This window comes from Hoplias malabaricus, chromosome 1 (assembly GCF_029633855.1).
Source record: "Hoplias malabaricus isolate fHopMal1 chromosome 1, fHopMal1.hap1, whole genome shotgun sequence".
Taxonomy (NCBI): domain Eukaryota; kingdom Metazoa; phylum Chordata; class Actinopteri; order Characiformes; family Erythrinidae; genus Hoplias; species Hoplias malabaricus.
Window position 1 is genome coordinate 74,348,668 of NC_089800.1, and position 22,026 is coordinate 74,370,693.

General features: G+C 39.8%; 1 protein-coding gene across 1 annotated transcript; it reads right to left on the reverse strand.

Moving 5' to 3' along the window:
- Window positions 1–2,348: 2,348 nt before the first annotated feature.
- Window positions 2,349–18,439, reverse strand: traf3 (TNF receptor-associated factor 3). Its single transcript, XM_066683496.1, has 11 exons — window positions 18,060–18,439; window positions 10,827–11,038; window positions 9,368–9,419; window positions 9,143–9,247; window positions 8,608–8,772; window positions 8,095–8,175; window positions 7,778–7,852; window positions 7,413–7,505; window positions 6,842–6,982; window positions 5,402–5,579; window positions 2,349–3,913 (listed from the first exon to the last, which is right to left on the reverse strand). Exons 2-11 carry the CDS (start codon window positions 11,033–11,035, stop codon window positions 3,342–3,344), a joined length of 1,671 nt encoding a protein of 556 aa, XP_066539593.1. The 5' UTR covers window positions 11,036–11,038; window positions 18,060–18,439; the 3' UTR covers window positions 2,349–3,341.
- Window positions 18,440–22,026: the final 3,587 nt, after the last annotated feature.

Here is a 22,026-nt window from a genome sequence, read left to right on the forward strand (position 1 = left end):
ACCTCTCTGCAAATCGCCTGCAGCTCAAAAATCTGAACTCAATGAGCTGACGGGATTGGTTTCTTAGGTTGATGACATAACAAACCCTGGCTGTCTGAATTTGCCTTTTAAAACTGTCTTTGTAAAACTTCAGTTTCAAAGTGGAAACAACACTGGTATGTTAACAAGATAAAACTTGATTTTTGGATGGGGATTTCTGGCTAAATTTTGGCTATATTGGTATTCTAAGAATATTTTACAAATTTATTTAAGCAACACATTTTCTGATAAACTGAAAACGAAATCTTACATTCTGGAAATAGTAAAATAAATAAATAAATATAAAAAAAACACATATGTTGATTAAACTAGGCCCTAAATAATTTTCACATTCCTTAGAAAATCCATCCACAAATTTACTTGGAAGACTCTTAACTGGTCGCTGAACTGCCAGTTAATTTTCTGTACCTTTTGTAGAATTTTTAATTTATAAGACATCAATTTTATGACTCAATTTTATTACCGACATTTAATTTAAAATGTTATTATATTTTAATAACAAAACAAATCTAGTTTTTTACGCCGTTGTTTCTCAGGCTGCATCTCAAATTGCTGCGTGCTCCCTAAATAGTGCACTACGAGTCACAAAATGATGACCTCTCAATCAAAACAATGCTCGGTTCATTCTTTCCGTTTCAAGTTTTTAATTGCTCTACACATATTCCACATATAAAACAAGCTTGGCCGTTTGGTTGTAGACGCCATTATTTCGGGTTTTTTGTAGTGCCCTATCTAGGGCTTAGGGAGCTACGTGCGATTTAACCGTAGTGTTAAAGGTTTCTGTCCGGTGTCTGATTGCTGTTTATTGACTTGTCCTTCCGCGCCACCGAGTGGTCAACAAGAATACAGCTAAAGTGTTAAACTAAATGTGTAAAATTCAATGAATCTGTCATATGATAATCTTCTTGAAACTCTATTTGAAGGAGAAATGTACCAAAATATTTCCTGAGTTTTCATTGACCAACTTAATTGTGTTTTTTAAACATTAATTCATTACTTTTCTGTAACTGCTTCTTCAGTTCAGGGACACTGAATCCAGAGCCTGCCCAGAATCACTGCACGCAAGGCTGTAACAACACACCCTGGACATGGTGCCAGTACATTTCAGAGAATCACACGTTCACCAATTCACCCACCAGCATGTGTTTTTGGACTGTGGGAGGAAATGACAGAACATGGAGGAAAACCATGCAGATAGAGGGAAAACACACCACACTCCTCAAAGCGACCAGAGGCTAGCCTGAACGCAGAGCTGTGTTGAAAACAACCTATTGTGTTGTGCTGCCCTTGTTTAAATTTTGAATTCTATGCAAGCAACACACTCCAAAAAGTTGGGACGGGGCAAACCAATAGCGATAAGCTTATCGGAAATTCATGTCAGGTTCTGGAAGCATTACACTATAAATAGGTGAATATAAAACGTACAAATATAGCATTCACCCAAGGCTTCATTTCTCATCAACAGAATATTTTTCAGAGCAAGACAGCAAAGGCCTTAGGTCTCTCGCCATCTTCAGTTCATAATATGATGAAAATATTCAGGGAATCAGGGGAAATATTGGTGTGTAAAGACCAAGGGTGGAAACCACTGCTGAACTACTGTTGGAGAACAGTCATGCTTCACTGATGGACATAGCCACATGGGTTTCGGGAGTGCTTTGAAAAACACAATTTGCTGCTGTACCAAGAAACGCAACCTGAAACTTTGAAGGAGAATCTTCTTAACTTTCAATGGAAGTGAATGTATATAAACTTTATCCCAAGCAATTTTAGAGCATTTCTATTGGTTCATTCATCATGAAATTCACACAAATGTGAAGGACTGCTGCTGTCTTCCAAAGATGTAGTTAACTAAAAATGTACAAAAATGTAGATACACGTTATTAGACATCGATGGACATTGCTGGGTTCAGAATAGTCCAACAACAAAAAATATCTAGTCAACAGAGTCCTGTGTCCAATGATGAAGCACTAGAGGACGACCAACACACACTGTGCAGCGACAGACCAGCTACTGTCTCTGACTTTACGACTACAAGGTTAGTGAATTAACAAATTGCAGATTGCAGTTTTTCAGTTACATTTGAATTGTCTCAAATTTTCTGGAAATGGCATTTATGCATTTACTGAAAATGAACAAAAATGAACTGTTTTGACAGATAAAACTGACAAACGTGACCTCTCACTTACCTGCAGCTGAAGTTATCCTTCAATCTGTCACATTATTATTATTATTATTATTATTTTCATAACATAAGACATAAGAAATAAACACCACAAGACATGCAGGACAGTGATTTGTTTCCCATTATTTTATATTCATATATTTATATGTTTTTCTTACACATTTAAAGACAATACTTGTGCAAATATTCTCCTTGTGATCTGTTTAAATGTAAATGACAGTCTGCATGGCTGCAGACCTGATCACTAGTATTTCCAATGGTGTTAAAAAAGAACAATATATTCTGATGCACAGCATCCATCATTGTTTAACATTACAAAAAATAATGTGTCTAAATAGTAAACACAGTTGGCAGGTTAAGTCATGTAATTATTGTAGGTTTACATGCATAAAAAAGGTTTTAGCCCCATAACAAAGGAGCATGAGCACAGTAACCGTGCCCTAATTAATATCTTCATCATTTCTAGCCCTGGTGCAATAAAGCCAGGACACCAAAACAGTAAGTTCTAACACCACCTGCACATACAGCACATCCTACTTAAAAAAAATAATAATAAAAATTTAATGAGATCCAGTCAAATGACACGGCATCTCGTGCATCTAATATCAATTTTTATCTGCCAATACAGATCTATTACTGGTTCAATTTTTCTGGTTCAAGACGTAGAAATGTAAATGGATTTCTCCCTATTTTACTTTTGCTGTTGTTAACAGTTCATTCGTCTCCTTATGCTGTCAGTTACCCACTATCTCCGAGTCAACAACGCCACGGACACTACATTTTGTTTAGTTAGAGTTGCAAGAGCCTTTGCACTTTCTGCTCAGTTTTTTAACACTATAGCTTTCGAAGACTTGCACTACCCTGGTCAATATGACGAATATGATCCAGTCAGAGGCCAAAATTCATCCATCTATCTATCCATCCATCCATCCCTCCATCCCTCCCTTAACAAATCACGACCTTAAAAATCCCACGCCATCCTCAGGAGCAGAAACCTGAAACGCACGTGTTTCTTCTCATTGCATCCAGCTCTTTATTTCCCACCCCTGTGGCCTAACAACAACCTCATCAAGTAACAGGCACTTGGTACTAGAACTGTAAGGGCTAACAAGAGCATCATGGATCTGGCAAGTCCGAGGTGTCTACCGTGACCTTGATGAAGATCGTATCGTCTTTGATGTAGGTGCCATTTTCCAGCACAGTCTGAGCCACAAAAAGTGGGCAGCCCGAGGCAATGTTCATTTCTCCGGTGGGCCGGCGGAAGCTGCTGCTGTGGGGGTCAGGCTTGAAAGCATCGCCCAGGTGCTTGCGCGTTGGGCCCTGGTCCATCAGCATAAGAGTCACTTTCTGTTTAAAAGGCCATGGAAGCAGGGCATCGTACTCACCCCGCATCACCACGAAAAACAGAGAGAGGTGTGTGCCTTTGCCCATGCCATCTCCGTTCAGGTAGACACGGGCACACATTTTATAGCCAAAGTAGCCCGTGTAGAAGGGCTGGCTGTAGAGCGAGAGTGTCTTAGAGGCCACTGCATCAGCTTTCCGTCGCTTGTAGTCACGGATTTTCCAGATGAGTGTGCCATTGAAACTGGCTGTTTCCAGCACCTGCAGCTTAAGGTCCATGTCTGCCAGCCTGATGTCGTGGACGCTGAGCATTTCATCGTGCCGTGACAGCTGCGTTTCTAAAGAGGCTGGAGAAGGTATCAAACAACAAAAGACATATTCCTCAATATTAACTCAATTAAATTAAGGCAGACAATGACAGTGTTTTTTTTAAACAGTATCTGATTACAAAGGTAATAAACTGCCAGTGTTTTGTTCATTTTTCTAAGTCCTACTTACAAAAGGCTACATTCACACAGCAGGTACAGATGGCTGCTTCTTCACATGTGACACAGAAAACAAACAAAAAAACCCTTACATCTGATTTTATTAGATCAGATTTGGGCCAAATTCATATGTGGTACTGCATTCTGAGCCATATCTGGCAATGCGACGATCTATTACCATTGACAATGATCCGTAGAATCGGATCCAAAGCATTTTTGCTTTAATGTGATATTTTTGAGACATGGAAAGATTTGGGTCTCTAGTTAGACTTAACTGGTGATACTGTTTCTATCAGTAGTTTGACCAGAGGAGAACAGGTCCCCTTTTGTGAGTCTTCCTCCCCAGGTTTCTTCCTCCAGCCCTGCCACTGTCGCCTTTGGCTTGCTCGCATAGGGCTTTCTGATCCACACTATCTGTTCTGATACCAATTCTGTACAGCTGCTTTGTGACAGCACCAGATGTAAAAAGCACTACTTGAATACATTTAAATTTTATTGATAGGGACTTATAAAATCATTTTTGTTTTGTCAAAAATATTGACCATACGTTTTACTGCAGGTTACAGTCTCTTACTCATGAGAAAATGATCTCTTTAAATGAAGAGTTTCTGTAAAACAAACATGAGAAGAACTTATTTTTTAGTACTTTTTATAAATTTTATGTTGTTCATAATGAAGCTGCTCAAATGTGGATCATGGAAATACTAAAGTCCTTTTGTTGTTGCTCGTCTCCTTCTCTTTAAAGAGTTTGCGAGAGACCTGGCAAATCGGCGCTTAGAATGAAATAAACATTCTTATGCCTGGCCAATACATAATCACTGACTTTTGGAGTGAGTTCATGTTTTAATACGTCTTTAATTTATACTGGATGGGCCTTGCCTTCTGGTCAGCGAGCCTGAAGCAATGTCCTTTACAGCATCCGGATCTGTTTAAGAGGCTGATCCGGCAGATTTGATCCATTTATACCTGCTGTGTGACTGTAGATTTAGTATTCAAAATCTACTGATGTGTATTCTGGCTTGCCATTCTTTCAAGAGGAGGTCTGGGCTGTAATAAACCTTTTTTTGGGCTACAATAAACCATCTATAACTTAGGGTATTTATATTCATATAAAATGGTATTCTAATTGTTATAGACATACACCAGTAGTTTACTTGCTCCTGAGTTTCATGAGACTTTTAGGAGCATTAAAGAAAAGAGCATTTAGGAGATAAAGAGATGTTCAAATGTTCCATTAGAAAGATTCAGCACCGCTTTAACCCACACCCCTTTGTGGCTGCCTGACAGAATATCTTATTAGGCATAATTACACAGTCTGGCAGCTCACAAGTAATATGTTGCTATACTCACCCAGGGTGTGTGCACCAGGGCCAGTGCGAGCAGAGTCAAGTGATGCTACCACAGAGCGCATGCTCTCCACAGCCCCCCTCAGAGCTTCCACCTCGTCTCGCATTGCCCTCAGAGGCCTCAGGTCCCGCAGCTCCATTTCCACCTCCAGCAGCTTTTCTGAGTGAGCGCTCATCAACATCTTCACATGCGCAAAACACAGAGAACTTCGCTATTTATCATTCATTCATTCATTATCTGTAACTCCTTCATTTTGTTCAGGGTTGTGGTGGGTCAAGAGTGGGTGCAAGGCAGAAACACACCCCGAGGAGTGTGCCGGTTCATCACAGGACAACACACACACACACACACACACACACACACACACACACACACACACACAAGCAATCACTCACACACTCAAACCTGTGGCCAATTTTACAAAGCCCATCAATGTACTAAAGTGTGTTTTTGGATTGGGAGAGGAAACCTACGCAGACACAGGGAGAACATACCAAGCTCCTCACACACAATGATCAATTATATTACATCCTTATTGCTTCCTTTTTTTGTGCTTACTCCAATACTGTGTTCATATTTCTAATTTAAGATCAGATATTTTCACCTCTACACTGAACTGGACAAGTTGCTTGTGTGTTTTAATGTAGTTACTGTTACTTGTAGTGTGTATGCAAAGCTCTTTCTAACAGCACCGCTTTAAATAAAAGTAATTAATGAATTCATTCATTCATTCATTATCTGTAACAGCTTTTTCAATTCAGAGTCGCGGTGGGTCCGGAGCCTACCCGGAATCACTGGGCGCAAGGAAGGTACACACCATGGAGGGGAGCGCCAGTTGCTTAAATAAAATAATAATAATAATTTGAAACTATTTAAAATAAATAAATAGATAAATAAATGAATATAAAAGTACAAAGGCACTGTATTCAACACTGTGGGGGCTTTACCCACCAAAAATCGTATATAACAATAATATAACTATATAATATAACTATACTATGTACAAACAAGTATTATTGTTATTAATTGTTAAAATACCAAAATCTTTTGCAAAATTAACATTTTCTATTTTTTTTATACCTCATTCATAATAACCTCATTTAGGTTGTTAATTTTATTCGACTAACATTTCGTTAGCATTACAGCTGTTTCAGTCATACCAAAATCATTCACCACTCTAGACCTCCATGCTGTTACTCCTCCTTTGTTTTACACTGTGTTATATGTTATTTGTTCCTTTCATTTTGCTTATTGTCTACTTGTGATTGTCTTTTACATGTTTATCCCATTGTAAACAGCGTTTTGGTGTTACTGAAAAGAGCTTTAGTATTATTATTTGATATTTAGTATTAATAATTTATATTTTTTATTGACAAATTTGCTTTTCATGATTGATAATATATAGGTCATCTACACTAAGAGGATGTAAGAGATGGCGCTTACCTGCATGGAAGCAAGTTTCTGATCCAGCTGCCGATATTTCTCCCTCGTCTCTTCATATTGCATGTCCACTTCTGAGAGTCGACTGCTCAGGCTGGGAAGAACCTTATAGCGTTCCAACAGCTCACTCTTGACTTCTTCCACCTACACATATAAACACAAACAGAGAGAGATATTAATTTAGCTCATTTGTTTTGATGTACGGTAAGAGCCTTTGGATCACTACAGTTTTCTGTGTCATTTGTTATCTGCTGTTACTGCCACATACACTAGAGAAACTAGGTTAGGTTTGTATATACACCAGACATGTTATTTTAAACATGAACAATTTGTTTAACATACTGTCACAGTCACACAAAAACAGTCAAACAGGGTCCACTGTATCACAAATGTATTTTTATGAAAATTTATTTGTCAATACACATTAAACAAACTAATCAGGCTTAGAAGGTACTAAACAGATACTGACTAATGACTGCAACTCATTTACTGCAATCTTCTACTATTAGCTGTAAACAGAAACCCTACTCTTTGCACCTTTAGGACAAAGAGGGTGAGCTGGGGACAAACTAACCTTGGCTTCTAATGTGTTGTTTCTGGCTACCATCAGCCGAAGGTGTTCTGAGGCAAAGCTCGACTCGTGCTCCCTCATCTCCTGGTTCAGACCCTGTGGAGATAATAATCAAAATGATTTGACTCTTTTAATACATCAATAAAATGAATAAAAAACACATGTAAACATATACTAAATGTAACCTCTCTTTGTTGCATGAACCCAACACCTTCATTTTGCTTACAGAATGTTCTTATTCTGTACTCATAACACACAGAGACCTTAAGTAACATCCGAATTCATCGTTGTGATTTGTGATTATCTACTTAAGTTAGATTTTTATTCTACCTCGTTCTGTCTTATATGAGCGACAAAATCCCATTTACCTTGTAGGAGCAGCCGAAACGAAAAAAGGAGCATGTGACTTGAGCCTTTGGACAGTCATGCTGGTGACTAGACAGCTACAAAGGGAAAATAAGAACATTAAATATCACTGCAATCACTGGACTTATGCTGTGATTTATATGACTAGGTTTATGAACTAACAAGGTTTAACAAACAAATAAATAAAATAAAAATTCCATGTTAAAAGATGGCAGGGGTTAAAAGAGAGAAAGTAGAACCTCTAGCATTCTGAGCAAGTAGTAAAAGCACTTACTAAAAGAATGCAGACATTTTGGTAAGAAATATTGTTCATGCTTACCTCGCTCCTTAATATAGATGAAAATGAGCAATGATTAGGGCATGTTACTGGATACGCAGGGCAAATAGTTTCTTTGTGTTTCTGTCGACAGAGAGACAACATGCAGTCAAGGGAAAGTGAAACAGGAGAAAATGTATGATCAAAGAACAATATGATAAGAGAATGCTTCACTTAGAAGCCCAAGAAATTTCAACCAACCCTAAGTTATTTCCATAATCACATGCATTCTGAAAAATGGTAGTGTGTTTCAGGAGATTCCCCTGAAGTTCCCAGCACAAATGTGAAACTAAAATGTCATGGGACATTTCTGGCACCAAGGAAGGGAAATACTTAACATAGAGGAAGCGAGCAGTTCATTAATCACTTCTAAAAAGATTGAGAGACGCACATAGCAGTTCCCTCATTAAAGAACAATCACGCTTCCACATAAAAAAAAAAACTGAACCTGTAAAGTTACTTTCCTTTTCTAGCATGGTCACTTGAGACAGAGTACACATGGCTGATGGAAGGTACCTGTAGCTCCGTGAGGGGCATTTTGTGTTTGCAAAATTCACAGGTGGTCTCCCGATGCTTGCATTTGCGGCTCAAGTGCTCGGCCATGTCCTTCCTCATGATCTTCTCTTTACACTTTCCCAAGGGGCAGGGAACCTCAAAGTATTCACACACGTTTAAATGGTCCTGACCGTGCAAAGAGAAAGACAAATAGACAGAAAGAGAGAGAGAGAGAGAGATCGAGAGAAATAGAGAAAGGAGGGGGGGAGATAGGATTTAAAGTCTGAATGACCAACGGCAGTAAAAGGAAACCCACAAATTACTTAAAAGGAATGTTACTAAATGGGCATTTAGGGCAAAAAAATTATTTCATGATGTATGTATATAAATACAAAACACATTACAAAGCATCTTGTGAGATCTTCTGAGGTGAGGTTATCCGAAATAAGAAATGTAAAAATTGTATATCATTACGGAAAAAATACAATGTAACAGCGCATTCCTAAGTGTCTCCTGAAGCATTCCTAAGTGTCTCCACCATGACAAAATGACTTACCATAACTTGCTGTAGACTCATTTGTTCTTTACAGCCGTTCTTGGCGCTCCTGCAGTAGACCTTCAGAGTCATAATCTCTCTATTGCAGCAGACATCACGAAATATCTGACAAAAAACACCAACTCTTTAACGGATACAGTACTGTCAGCCACAACCTACTATGTACTGTATACTGCTTTCAGTTAGATTGTTTTATTGGTGGCAGTAAAAGCGGGAGGGGCTTACCTTATCTTCAAAAAGTGGCTCAGAGTCAGCTGGACACTTTGGATTAGGTTGACTGTGTCATAGTGAAAGAAGAACAACATGTTTCAACTTTCCCTTACCTTGTATGGGTAATACATATGAAACAAGAGTAAAATCAATGTGGTCTATAGGTAGTACTGGAAGGCACCGTAGCGGCTTCATTCATAAGCTGCTACATATGAACATGCACAGATGGTTTAAATGCATGTCAAAGGAACTTCTTGTTATTGGTTTTCATTTGTTAATGTAATTTGTTCAAATAACATTCACAAATGAGAACCAGTGACAAATTTTACTTTGACATGTACTGAAATAATCTGTGAACTTTCATACACTAGCTGCCCTTTTACATTCATTCCAAACTTCACAATAAATAGAGATTTAAACAGAAACAGAAATTGTCCACCGTGACTTCTTTACAATAACAACGTCTTTACACAGATGTCCACTAAAACATAATAATGTTTCAAAGTTCAGAGATTAAAAATTGGTTGAAACAGTAATGGTTTCTTATTTGAAACGGCATTCATTCCTGGATTATCGTTGGTGATGTTAGCCCATGGGATATTTTATTAATTTTTTTTGCCAAAATTAATATTTGAGCCTTTATATACGGTAGTGCTTGAATTCAATTCACATGCATTCATTGTCGAGTTAGGCTTCAGAATGTGAATGTTAAAGCTCACAACAGAGTTAGATAATAACAGAAAGTAAAATAAACTCTAGTCCATTTTCATGAGCATTTCTCTATAAAGCCTTCTCAGAATTGTATATTTTTTTGTACAATTTCTAGGTAACAAATTGACCAGTTCTACAAACTGAAGAAACCTTAAATCATGCTGAGTAGTAAGGAAGTGGAAATGTGTGTGAAGGATGCTACATGAAAGGCCATCCAGAGATAGAAATAGATGAAGACAAGTCACAGACTGTCTACAGTCGGTGCTTTTATTTCCCTTTGTTAGAGAACAACTTCTAGGTATGTTGTGGCTATTCCTGTCAGTGGGCTTTAACTTTCATGGTCCCCCCCAGGTAAAAAAAATAAACTTTAATCTCCCCACCTCCATACTTTAGAAGAGCAATGCACAGTGCATGTTTTTCCCTGGGTATTTACTGAGGAAAATTCAACGATCCTTTTCACAGTCCCAAAACTCATTGTGGTTTCCCACCGGGGATTAAGCCTAGTCCTGGACTACAAAACATTTGAATGAACTGTGATTTTTCCATAGAAAAGAGGACATAGTCTAAGAACAGGCTTAATCTCTGTCTGGGAAAACACCCCTATATCACCCTAACAGGAATTGGCTCACATATAATACCCTGTTCAACAAACAGGTACTGTACAGGTCCCGCCTCAGTGACTAGTACACTTTATGAGAGGGTACAGACAGAAAAGTGAAATAATGACAAAGGCCAGAAACCTGGAACATTGTGTGTAATGTACCTGAGCAGCTCGCTGATGCAGCTTTCGCAGAACCTGTGGCCACACTCAGTCTGGCGTGGTGTGCACAGCACAAGGTGGCATGACTCACAGCAGTATTTGGGCTCGGGCGGCATGACAAAGAGATCTCTGAAGCCTCCACGTAAAGGGAGGAAGCACTGCTGCAGCGCCACCTGCTGCTCCCGCCCGTCCACACTGCGCCCCGCTGACATGACCTGCTCAGAAAGACAGTCATATTACACTCATTATAACTCTAAAAGTGGCAGATACAAACAGACATTAGGCTACAGGATAATGTATATTTTCATAAACGGTTACTGTCTACAGAATTTTCATAGTAAGCTGAGAAGGAGCACTTCACAGCTTAACACAGTGTTTAAGAGTGATACACGTCTCCATACAAATCAAAGCAAAAAGATATATGGCTTTCATGACTGAAATTCTGATATATTAGAAGTTCGCAGCAGTTTGAGATACACTTGAGTTTCTACCTAAACCTACTCCTCGAAAGCTCCTAAGGCAAGTTTAAAACAGAGCATTGCCGTCTCCAATATTCTTTATCAAAATGGATAAATGCAAAAGTATTTATTGACCACAAGATCAGTGTTAACATATGTCACCACTTGTAAATTATCACATGCAAATATTTAGGTTTAAAAAAAATGGCATTGTCCTTTCATTCAAATGAAAAAACAGTCAGGTAAATGGGTGCAGTGGAAGTGTAGAATTTGCAGTAAATTACAAAAATAAGAAAATTAAATGAATCATAACTTGCATGAACAAAGCAGTCTGTGAAACTGCATTTAGAGTGATCACTTTGGGCTTAAAGAACATGTATAACTTTTTACTGTTTCAACATGCAACATACGATCATAAAAAACAAACACAAGTATAATATTAATAACAGACTTCACAAAATATCAATGCAATTGAAAGAAATGCTTGTGGCTCATGATCAATGATGAAGAATGAGAAAGAGAAGAAAAGAGCACTATGTAATTGATTCACACCATGCAGATTGCATCTGTATAAAATGAGATGCTCTCGAGCAGCTGCAAATGTACTTGAGGTCACCCTGCCCCCAGGGATTAGGTTGGGGAGCAGTAAAACTGTGTTCCATCAATTTCTTTCAGTCAAATTGGAGTCATGTTTATGATACAGAATAAATAATTCAGCATCAAGACCCAATATTTATTTTTTTAATCGAATTTGTGCTTTTTGAGGGCTGTGTGTGCTGATGCTGATCTGTTGTGGAAGCAAGTGAAGAACTGAAAATGAGACAAACCTGCTCATTCATCTGAAAAGCACTACATCAATGCATACTGTCACTGTTCAAATAAAACAAGCATCTCTAAAACGTATCCTAAAATCCTTTTTACATTGACTTCCACTGAAAGATAAAACGATTTTATCCGTACAACGGATATTTACAGGCTTTAAATATAGTTTTTGTTGCTGTAGCTGTTAATTTACATGCATCAATCATTTATAAAATGCATTTCAATTACTTGTTTTTGTGGCTGAATGCTATAAAATCACAAAAAAAACACAAATATTTCAACAGCTTTTCAATGTTTGGCCAAAGTCTTTGTGACCTACACAATCTTGCAGCTTTCATCCAACATCTGAACCATTTGGTCATTGGTAAAGGCACTTCTACCAAGAAAACTTTCCAATATTTCATACTTTAGCTTGCAGAATGATAACATCACTGGCTGCAGCCTGGAAAGTTTAGAAAGTCCCTCACTGATAAAGCGGCAGCTATTTGGCCAGCAATTATTTAGGACTGATTTATAAAAAAAAAAAAACAATCTGATGTCCTTCAGAGAACATGAAGCCATGTTAAAAGAGAAGAGGCATCAGACTGTAATCCTGGTGCAGAACAAGGCTGTACAGAAATAGTTAAACATGCTTCTATTTACCATGCTTAACCCAACAAGAGTGAAACTGATGCAACAAAGACATTACATATTATAATTATTAGAATAAACTTTTCTACACTTTCCATACTGCAGTATTTACTTTCAAATGTATCAGTGCTCTTCTTATTTGCATCTCATGACTGGTTCAGACATGTTTAAGGTTTAGCTCTGGGGCCAAAATGTCAGACTTGTTGTTTTGTTTCAAGGTATGGGGTAAAGAAACAAACAGGTTAATCCATAAAACAGTTCAATTATATGTTGATATCTGGGGATTCAACTCAGGAAGGCCTTAAAAAACAAAACAAAACAAAAACAAAACCCAAAACTTAAAAATCCCTGGCGTGCTAAATCATGTAGACAAGCTGGAAAAGCACTGAACGGTCTAGTTGTGTTCTTCCAAGATTGAGGGTGAATACAAATACAGATATCAAGCTTTATTCAGCTTTATGATCATGACTTTTATGTGTACATCAATCTTAAACTGGTGCAATTCTAGATTATGCTAAAATAATCTTTCAATCAGGTTCTCTCGGTTTCTCACACACACAGACCTGGAATCTACCTCCAACCCTGTTTTATTTCAACAGACAGAGGTTACAGTCATCTCCTGCTGCATTTAAATATGGAAATGCATGGTCCTGTGGTGCCTCTGCTTAAACTCTGGCTTTGTGTTGCCACATCACAGCTCCTGACCGGCAGCTCACAGCCTGGGAAACCCCTTCATAACAAGCATAGCTCTTTGGCACTAATAATATCTTTTCCTCTTAGCCAAAGCACAACACTAACCGCGCACGCAGGAAGGTCCCGGCAATGCCACAAAGCCCAGCTCAGATTACTTTCAGCAGACACTACCACAGCTATGCCACTGGAGTTCCACCACAGCACCCTCTTTTCCAGTATGTCGCTTTCTCGACACAAAGCCAACCACAATTACAGTGTAAAGAAGACTGGTTCATAGGAACGCACACAGAACTCTGCAGGGAATGTTTGAGAGACGGAAAATAGCCCAACATGATGGACACTGTGGGCAGAAACGTTCGGAAGCTTATGTTTCTGTCTTCCGTTAGCCCAGGACAGGCCCAGACTTTGTATTTTGGATCTTACTAGGGTTCCGAATAACAATGTGATGCCATGTTTTGCCTGAATGATGGACTACACTGGAGTTAATATATTTTTGTTTTGTTTTTATATATATACAAATATTTTCGCCGTTCGCAAATTCTGAATTGAATCTGATGCCATAGATCAGGCTGCTTCTCTTAAATAACCACCAACAAGTACGGAACTGTTCCCACCCTGCACCCAGTGACTCTGGGTAGGCTCTGGACCCACCGCAACCCTGAACTGGATAAGCGCTTACAAACAGTGAATGAATGAACATGCGAACCTCAAAACATTCTAGCTTTCCTAGATATGCATGAATACCGATAATGGTATCGGGAATTTGCCTGATACCGTGTTCATTTACTCGTACTTGTTATCGCAAACGAGGTTCCGATACCAACATCCGATACCTTTCGCCTAATGCACGTTGCTGCGCTAATGAGCAGACAACTCAAAATGTAATTATTTCACAGTCTGTGAGTTTTTATTTAAAACAAAAATGTTTTAGTTAATAACTATACTATTACACAATGCTTCTGATTGCTTAATTCTAAGTAATTATCAGTATCAGCAAGTACAAAAATACACATACTTGTACTCGTTTGGGGGGGTGTGGGGGGGGGGTAGTTATGCATCCCTAAGCTTTCCCACTGTTACAAGTCTTCCACTGTTCTTCTAAACCTAATGGGTTAAGTGTAATTTGTTTCCAGTTCAGCACTTGGGAGTGTTTATTTTTTTTAATTAATTTATTATTTTAAAATCTTGTTAATCTATCGTTTTACTCTTTCTGCTTCTTTAAATGCTTGAGGCAGTAATGCCCTAATAATGTGTTCATGACACAAGACATAGATATCATTACTTTATTGTGCTAAGATAATTGTTATTGCTCCAGTGAAATCTTTCTTTACCTATATATCTCCAAGATGTTAATAAAAATGTAAATATTGTTTAGTAATAAACATTGTGTACATTGTGTATTCAGTCTACATTTTTCGAAGGATGTCCTTTGTCACAGTGTGCCAAAATAATAATACTGTGGTAATATCGAGATTGATTAATATATATATATTTAAAAAACTATCGTGATAACACTTTTGGCCATATCGCCCAGCTCTTGTTTAAACATGTGTTGATAAGCTTCAAACCTTCAAGGAAACCTTCAAAACTGACGTACAGTAAATAGTTTAAAAATATTTGTGAATTTGATAATGACCTACAGATTCAAATGAACAGATTTTACAGCAACACAGAAAGAACCTTACAGTTAGAGTTACTTTTGTGTTTTAATATAACACCTGACCTGGCTTTTTTAAATGACAGCTGCAGCCTTCCAGTGTTGCTGAAGTCACACAGAGATCCCCTTGCTAAACCTGAAAGTGTTATAGAAAATGTAACAATGACTGTAGTTATTATGATGAGGGGGATCTTAATGGTAAGTTCCTAAAACTCTGTCCAACGCTAGGTAAGTAATATTTCACACATTAATTTTATGTAATTTAATTTATTTTTCCAAATTAGCCGAGTGAACAAAAGAACCGTAATGGTCTGATGATGCATGTCATACCCCATGCATTCAAAAACACAACTGTGGTCTGGACACAAGCCTATAACAGTGCATGCTATCATAAAAAAAAAAGGTGCTTAATCATATTTTGGGTGACCACAGGGACTTACAGACAAACATAAGCTATGTCAAGTCAATCCAACAGCCAAGCTAATATAATCACCAGCAACCGCACGTAGGCTGGGAACATAGCACCACACAGAGATGAAAAGGGGTGATTTTTAAACTGCAAACATTTTTTGTTATATCCTACATCATCAAGAAGGAATATAAGAACCAAATATCATGAAGCTTCTGAAACAGCCTATAAACCAGTCAGAGGCAACAAAACCCTGATGTTGCTGCACAACAAAGGAACACATCTACAACCATGATCAAGCCTCAAAAAAAAAAAAGAAAAAAAAAAAAGGATGTGCTCTCCTCTCGGTTTAAAATGCAGGCCTGGACCACACATTTAATATTAAATACAATTGATCAAAAATCAGTCACAAAAATCCAATTAGAGAACTTGTCCATTCTCCTGAACGAAATTCCCCATTTTTGCTTTTATTTTCGCTTCTGTTAGTCTCTTAAATTATTTGCATCTCCCTTTCTACAGTCATTCTAGCATTCTCATTTGACTGAGGCCCGAGTATCATGAGTGCATACTGCCCCAAACGAGGGCACTCAAGCAAGACAGCTTCACCACATGAAACGCTGTTCCCTTAAAACAAAGGCGAAACAACAATCGAACCCATCCCAGGGAAAGCGGTTCGCTGGTGGCTGACCAATATGTGTAGTTCTTTTGGAACTTCCAGGAATATTTAAGGGGCTTTTCCATTTGCTGCCTCATCCCTCCCCATCACTGCTGACAACACACGCACACACCAGAAATAGCCAACAGTAAGCAGTTTGTGCTGAAAAACCGGCAGCTCTCTTAACTCAGCATACTGTACAGAATCTCAACACAAACCTTTTCACATCTAATGTATTTCATACCTCCATCTACTGTAGCCTTGCAGTGAAGTAACACTAATCAACTAGGATTAAAAAGCTCCTAGTGCCCAGTCTGCTCATAACCCTTGAATGGCCCTCTCAAAATCTACTAAACATGTTTAAATTTTTAAGCCCAGCATAATCTCTATCAGTTGCTTTCGCATGGTTTTGGTCGATTCTCACAGCCAGTAATTCTGACCAGTTTTCCCGTACTTAGTAAAGATCAGAAAACCCACTGACTCAAAGCGTGATTGTAATAGAAGACAAAGGGGCAGTTGCCAAGCACTGGAGTACTCCTTTAACTGAAGAGGACATGGTTAAAATACACAAAAAAGGAAGACAACACAATATAAAATATCTATGAAACCGGCCTCAAAACAACAGAGAGGGCAAGAGCAAACCTTGAGATGCAGCAAGACAATCTGAATTCCCTTGCACAAAAAAGTTCTGCATCCAACTCCTACAGAACTCAACACCAGAAAGAGCTGGCGGGCAAAGAGTGTAACACTATACACCAAGAGTGTAAGTTCAGGGCTGAATGGCGTCCAGGTAAAAAAGTTTCTGTGAAAGAGCCTCTGCTGCCTGAGAAATCATAGCAAAAATGAAACAAAAAACAAAAATCTTAAGGGCCTCCTGGTCTGTCTGACCTTTTGACGGAACAAGAGATAGTGTGAGACTGACACAGATGGTTAACGGGAAGGAAAGCGAATAAAGAGCAGCTCAAATGTTGACAAATGATGAAGATGTGACTAAGTATGTTGAGGCTAAAGCAATACCCAGCACCCGAGAGTGCTTCCTTTGCTGGTATTCGATGCCAGATTGTTGTGGGGTGCAATGTAGCGTATCAGGGGACCTTACCGTGTTATTCTGAGAGCGAAACAGATGTTGGATTCAAATAGTCTGAGCTTCTGAAGTGAATCTTCAAAATAGTACCTTGTGATCTTTCGAAAGGACCCCAGAGTTAGTGCTGATGCCTGGGCAGGATCTCAGAATTCAACAAAGCCTTAAACTTAACACTATGTAGTGTGTCATCATGGTTTTTTCCATCAGTAGCCTACAGGCCTAAAAGATCATTTCCTAGCTTGGGTAGTAGGCAACAGATTTAAGAGGGGGGAAAAAAAAACAATAGAGTCTGGTAAGAGAAGAGATATGGTTCAACTGTGCTGGAGTAAAGGGGTCAGTCGTGAAGGGGTGTGAAAGGGTTAAAGAGGAAAGGTAGTGATAGCTATGAAGGCAGGGGAGTTTTTAGAAGCAGCTGCTTCATTTTCATGGTGGGGAAAGTTCTCACTCAGAAGCCAGGAGAGATAGCTTGTGAAGAGGAGGACTTGCTGAGGTAAAGGCACCAAGATAGCAGTCACACAGTTGTGATAGCTGGTTTAGGGTTAGGGCTAGGAAAATTGGAAATCTGTTTTCATTTTAAACCCCATTCAACTCTAGTTGGAGACATAGCTACCGCCCTTCAGGTAGTATTCATAATTCTCTCTTGCCAACTTTGTGTGCTAGCTCCATAGCTCTGCTGGAGGAGAGAAGCCCATAGACCAGACACAGGTTGCGGCTAATACTACCACTACCTCCATCTGACACACACACAGGCTCCATGTAAGAATACTATGAACAGAGCCTCAAAACGCGGTGTATGTTTGTTGTGACCTGAACGTTAACGTTACTCACATGAATCAGTTAGACCGTCCTCCAGCGTATCTCCGAACAAAGTGAGCTTCTCACAGAGCCTCGGACCTTCATCCACCACAGCTCGGAGCTCACCGCGGCTAATTCTCTCCGAGAAAGCGGCAGTGCTTCTCCTTCTCCGGCTCCTCAACGGTTTTCACTCGGGCTTCAACGGCCGAGCGGCCGAACCTTCTCATCGTCCAGCGTCGCTGAAAAAAGAGCTTAGAATGAATGTGGAAAGAAAAAGGAGGTAAAACAGAAACAGCAGCGCAGAGCCGTGTGCTTGTTGATGTCAATTCTAGTAACTGGAAAGCCCCCTTGCTCCGACTTCCTCAGGAAATCCCCGTCATGAAGAAAAAAAGAAAAGAGCTTGTAGTAAATGGATAATGTCAGCTACACACGGTGACCACTGGGTGGCGCTCAAAGCGCGTTCCCGACACGTGCTCAGAACACTTTTTTTTAATCGCTTTAAAATATGCCCTCAGTGATGAGTCAGTATTACATTAAACACAGGATAATTGGTATCTCCTATTGGTTGATTGACTGTGTACAAGGACTAAAAGCCCCAAAATTCTCGTATTCATTCAACAAACTCTGAATTAAATGGGCTACCCTTAAGTTTATACGCATCATTAGACTTAACGAAATGTTACCGTGCTCCACTAAAATAACAGCAGTAAAAAGTACATTTTATCCTGGATTTATTAATAGGCATTACAGGACATACTCAAATTCAACACAGGCACTACATTTCCCATAAGCCCCCAGCTAATTCTAAAAGATTGAACAGCTGACAATTTCTGTCAGAGCCATTCATCCATCCATTCATTCAATGTCTGTAACAGTTTATCCAGTTCAGGGTCGTGGTGGGTCTGGAGCCTACCTGGAATCACTGGGCGCAAGTTGGGAACACACCCTGTAGGGGGCGCCAGTCCTTCGCAAGGCAACACACAGTCACTCACACATTCCCTCCTATAGACTTCGAATAGTCAATCCACCTACCTGTAAGGAAACCTGAACACCAGATATACTAGTGATATATTTTCTGTGTAGCCACTTATAACGGTATAACATACCAAAATACATCAAGCAAACAGCAAATATTCAGACATTTCCTGCCTGCAGAGAATAACAGTAAGAGCATGTCTGGGGTTACGGCCAGTTGAATGTGGTGACCCATCTTCTTGGTATCACCTGAAAGTGGAGCACAACAAAATAAATTAGAGAAGCTCTTCAAGATAAATAGCTAATAATAACTTGGGCTCCATCTAAAAAAACTCCCCACTGCCTGTATAGTGTACCATGAGTCATAAAGCTACTGCTGGCTTTAAAAAACAAAATTATATATACATAACTGCTACAAACCTGGACTCTGATGTTCTTGCACTGAATGTGATCACGTAAAGATACTCCAAAAATTTTTCACACTTTGCATCTGGAAAACCTCCAACTTGGTCAAGTCTGACGTGAGCAAGCACTATAAAGCAGGATCAACAAGTCCAGGGAGCAGAATAGGCGCACCTTCATTTGTGCTGCTGTTACACTGCATGGGATTTGGCAGAAACGAAACTAAACGAAGCAGGCACCAAAGGAAACATGGACATAAGATTTCTAGGATTCTAGGAATAAGATTTTTGAATGTGTCATGATACATATTTATTGAGGGCTTGGACATGCTTTTGAATGTCAGTATTCAATGTCAGTGAACTCCTCACAGACAGTCACCCGGAGGAAACCCACGCAGACACAGGGAGAACATACCACACCCCTCACAGACAGTCACCCGGAGGAAACCCACGCAGACACAGGGAGAACACACCACACTCCTCACAGATAGTCACCCGGAGGAAACCCACGCAGACACAGGGAGAACACACCACACTCCTCGCAGACAGTCACCTGGAGGAAACCCACAGAGACACAGGGAGAATATACCACACCCCTCACAGACAGTCACCCGGAGGAAACCCACGCAGACACAGGGAGAACACACCACACTCCTCACAAACAGTCACTCGGAATGGGACTCAAACGCACAACCTCCAGGTCCCTGGAGCTGTGTGACTGAGACACTGCCTGCCTTGCCACCGTGCAGCCCTATGTGTATATATATATACACTTGGGCTCCATTTTTAAAAACTCCCCACTGCCTATAAAGTATATATATATATATATATATATACAGTTACTTTATTTTATATATATATATATACTGGCGAGGCAAGCAGTGTCAAAGTCACACAGCTCCAGGGACCATTCCGGATGACTGACTGTGAGGGGTGTGGTGTGTTCTCCCTGTGTCTGCGTGGGGTTCCCCCGGGTGCTCCAGTTTCCTCCCACAGTCCAAAAACACACGTTGGTAGGTGGATTGGCGGCTCCAAAAAGTGTCTGTAAGTGTGTGTGTGTATTGCGCCTGTGGACTGGCGCGCCCTCAGGGCCTTGCGCCCAATGATTCCGGACCCACTGCGACCCGGAACTGGATAAGCACTTACAGATGATATATATTTGAATACAACACACAGTTATTTATCTATCTATCGTTACACTTATATAGCGCCTTTCTAGATACGTTAACAAGCAATCATTCTCCATATCTGAAGGATTTTAAAGGGAGGTTTGTAGTCAACTTTACTAACACAAGTTTGCTAGCACATCAGACTACTCAGACATCTCAGTCCCCTGATATACAGATACTGACATTCAAAAGCATGTCCAAGCCCTCAATAAATATGTATCACGACACATTCAAAAATCTTATTCCTAGAATCCTAGAAATCTTATGTCCATGTTTCCTTTGGTGCCTGCTTCGTTTAGTTTCGTTTCTGCCAAATCCCATGCAGTGTAACAGCAGCACAAATGAAGGTGCGCCTATTCTGCTCCCTGGACTTGTTGATCCTGCTTTATAGTGCTTGCTCACGTCAGACTTGACCAAGTTGGAGGTTTTCCAGATGCAAAGTGTGAAAAATTTTTGGAGTATCTTTACATGATCACATTCAGTGCAAGAACATCAGAGTCCAGGTTTGCAGTGAACCAAGAGTGGAAGAACAAATCCGACGTGTGTGTGAGCTGAATGACCACATGTTGCTACCACACCTGCTTTTATGGCACATGTGACAAGACTTATTTGAAAGCAACCAAATGTACCAAAGAAGACCTGAGTGAAGCAGATGGAAGACCTGAGAAAACCAAGAGAAAGCCTTATGGATGCTAAAGAACTTGCAGCAGCTTGCAACTTGCAGAACTTGCAAAAACAGCAAAAGAAGTGCACTAACTGGATACACTTCTGTGTATCTTTTTGTACTGGCTCTGGTACTGGTCCAATGTGAATCATAAAGACCTCCTCCTTCTACAAGTATAGTGACTGGTCACTTTGCATGTCAGTCAGATTTCGTTTCCCACAGTAGTTAGCAGTTCTTAGCCACGTTAAGTGGCGAAAGGTACCAGGCAATGCGAGACTAAGTCAGAACTACTATAACATGTTTGGGATCCTGTAGCACCCACAGCAATGTTTTGGCTTTGTGCTCGACCACAGCTTAACATGACCTAAGGGACTGTCAAGTCAAGTCACGTCAAGCCACTGAGCTAAGCATTATGGTAAGCAAGGCCTATGCCAACTTTGACCAACATGCCCAGCGTAAGCTGTGCAGCTGACAGCACAATGGACACTTGAGCAAGGAAACAAAGCAAGCAGAGTACATTCTAAGCTCAGGAACACCACAGTGTGTAGCCCTGTGCTTTAAGGCCGAGACAGCACTGCAGGGAAATTATAGGTGACTATAGTTGTGGTCACTGGGACAGTTTGAATTTTAAGGTGGGTCGTGGCTATGCAAAGTGCATCCCATCATGCACCACAGCTCTGCTAAAGACACTGTCCACCATTGCTGTGTTGTATTTTGACATGTACCTTCCCCCTGTATCTGTGCTGGGTGGGGGGATTTTTCTGATCATTTTTAGAGGGTGTTAAGGAATA

What these genes read in the sequence shown, in the direction of transcription:
- traf3 (XM_066683496.1), bottom strand. Translation starts at nt 11,035, where the DNA reads ATGTCAGCGGGGCGCAGTGTGGACGGGCGGGAGCAGCAGGTGGCGCTG. An exon ending in ACAACACATTAGAAGCCAAG is followed by an intron (nt 6,983 to 7,412) that starts GTTAGTTTGTCC and finishes TTATATGTGTAG; the next exon opens with GTGGAAGAAGTCAAGAGTGA. An exon ending in CCCTGGTGCACACACCCTGG is followed by an intron (nt 3,914 to 5,401) that starts GTGAGTATAGCA and finishes TACCTTCTCCAG; the next exon opens with CCTCTTTAGAAACGCAGCTG.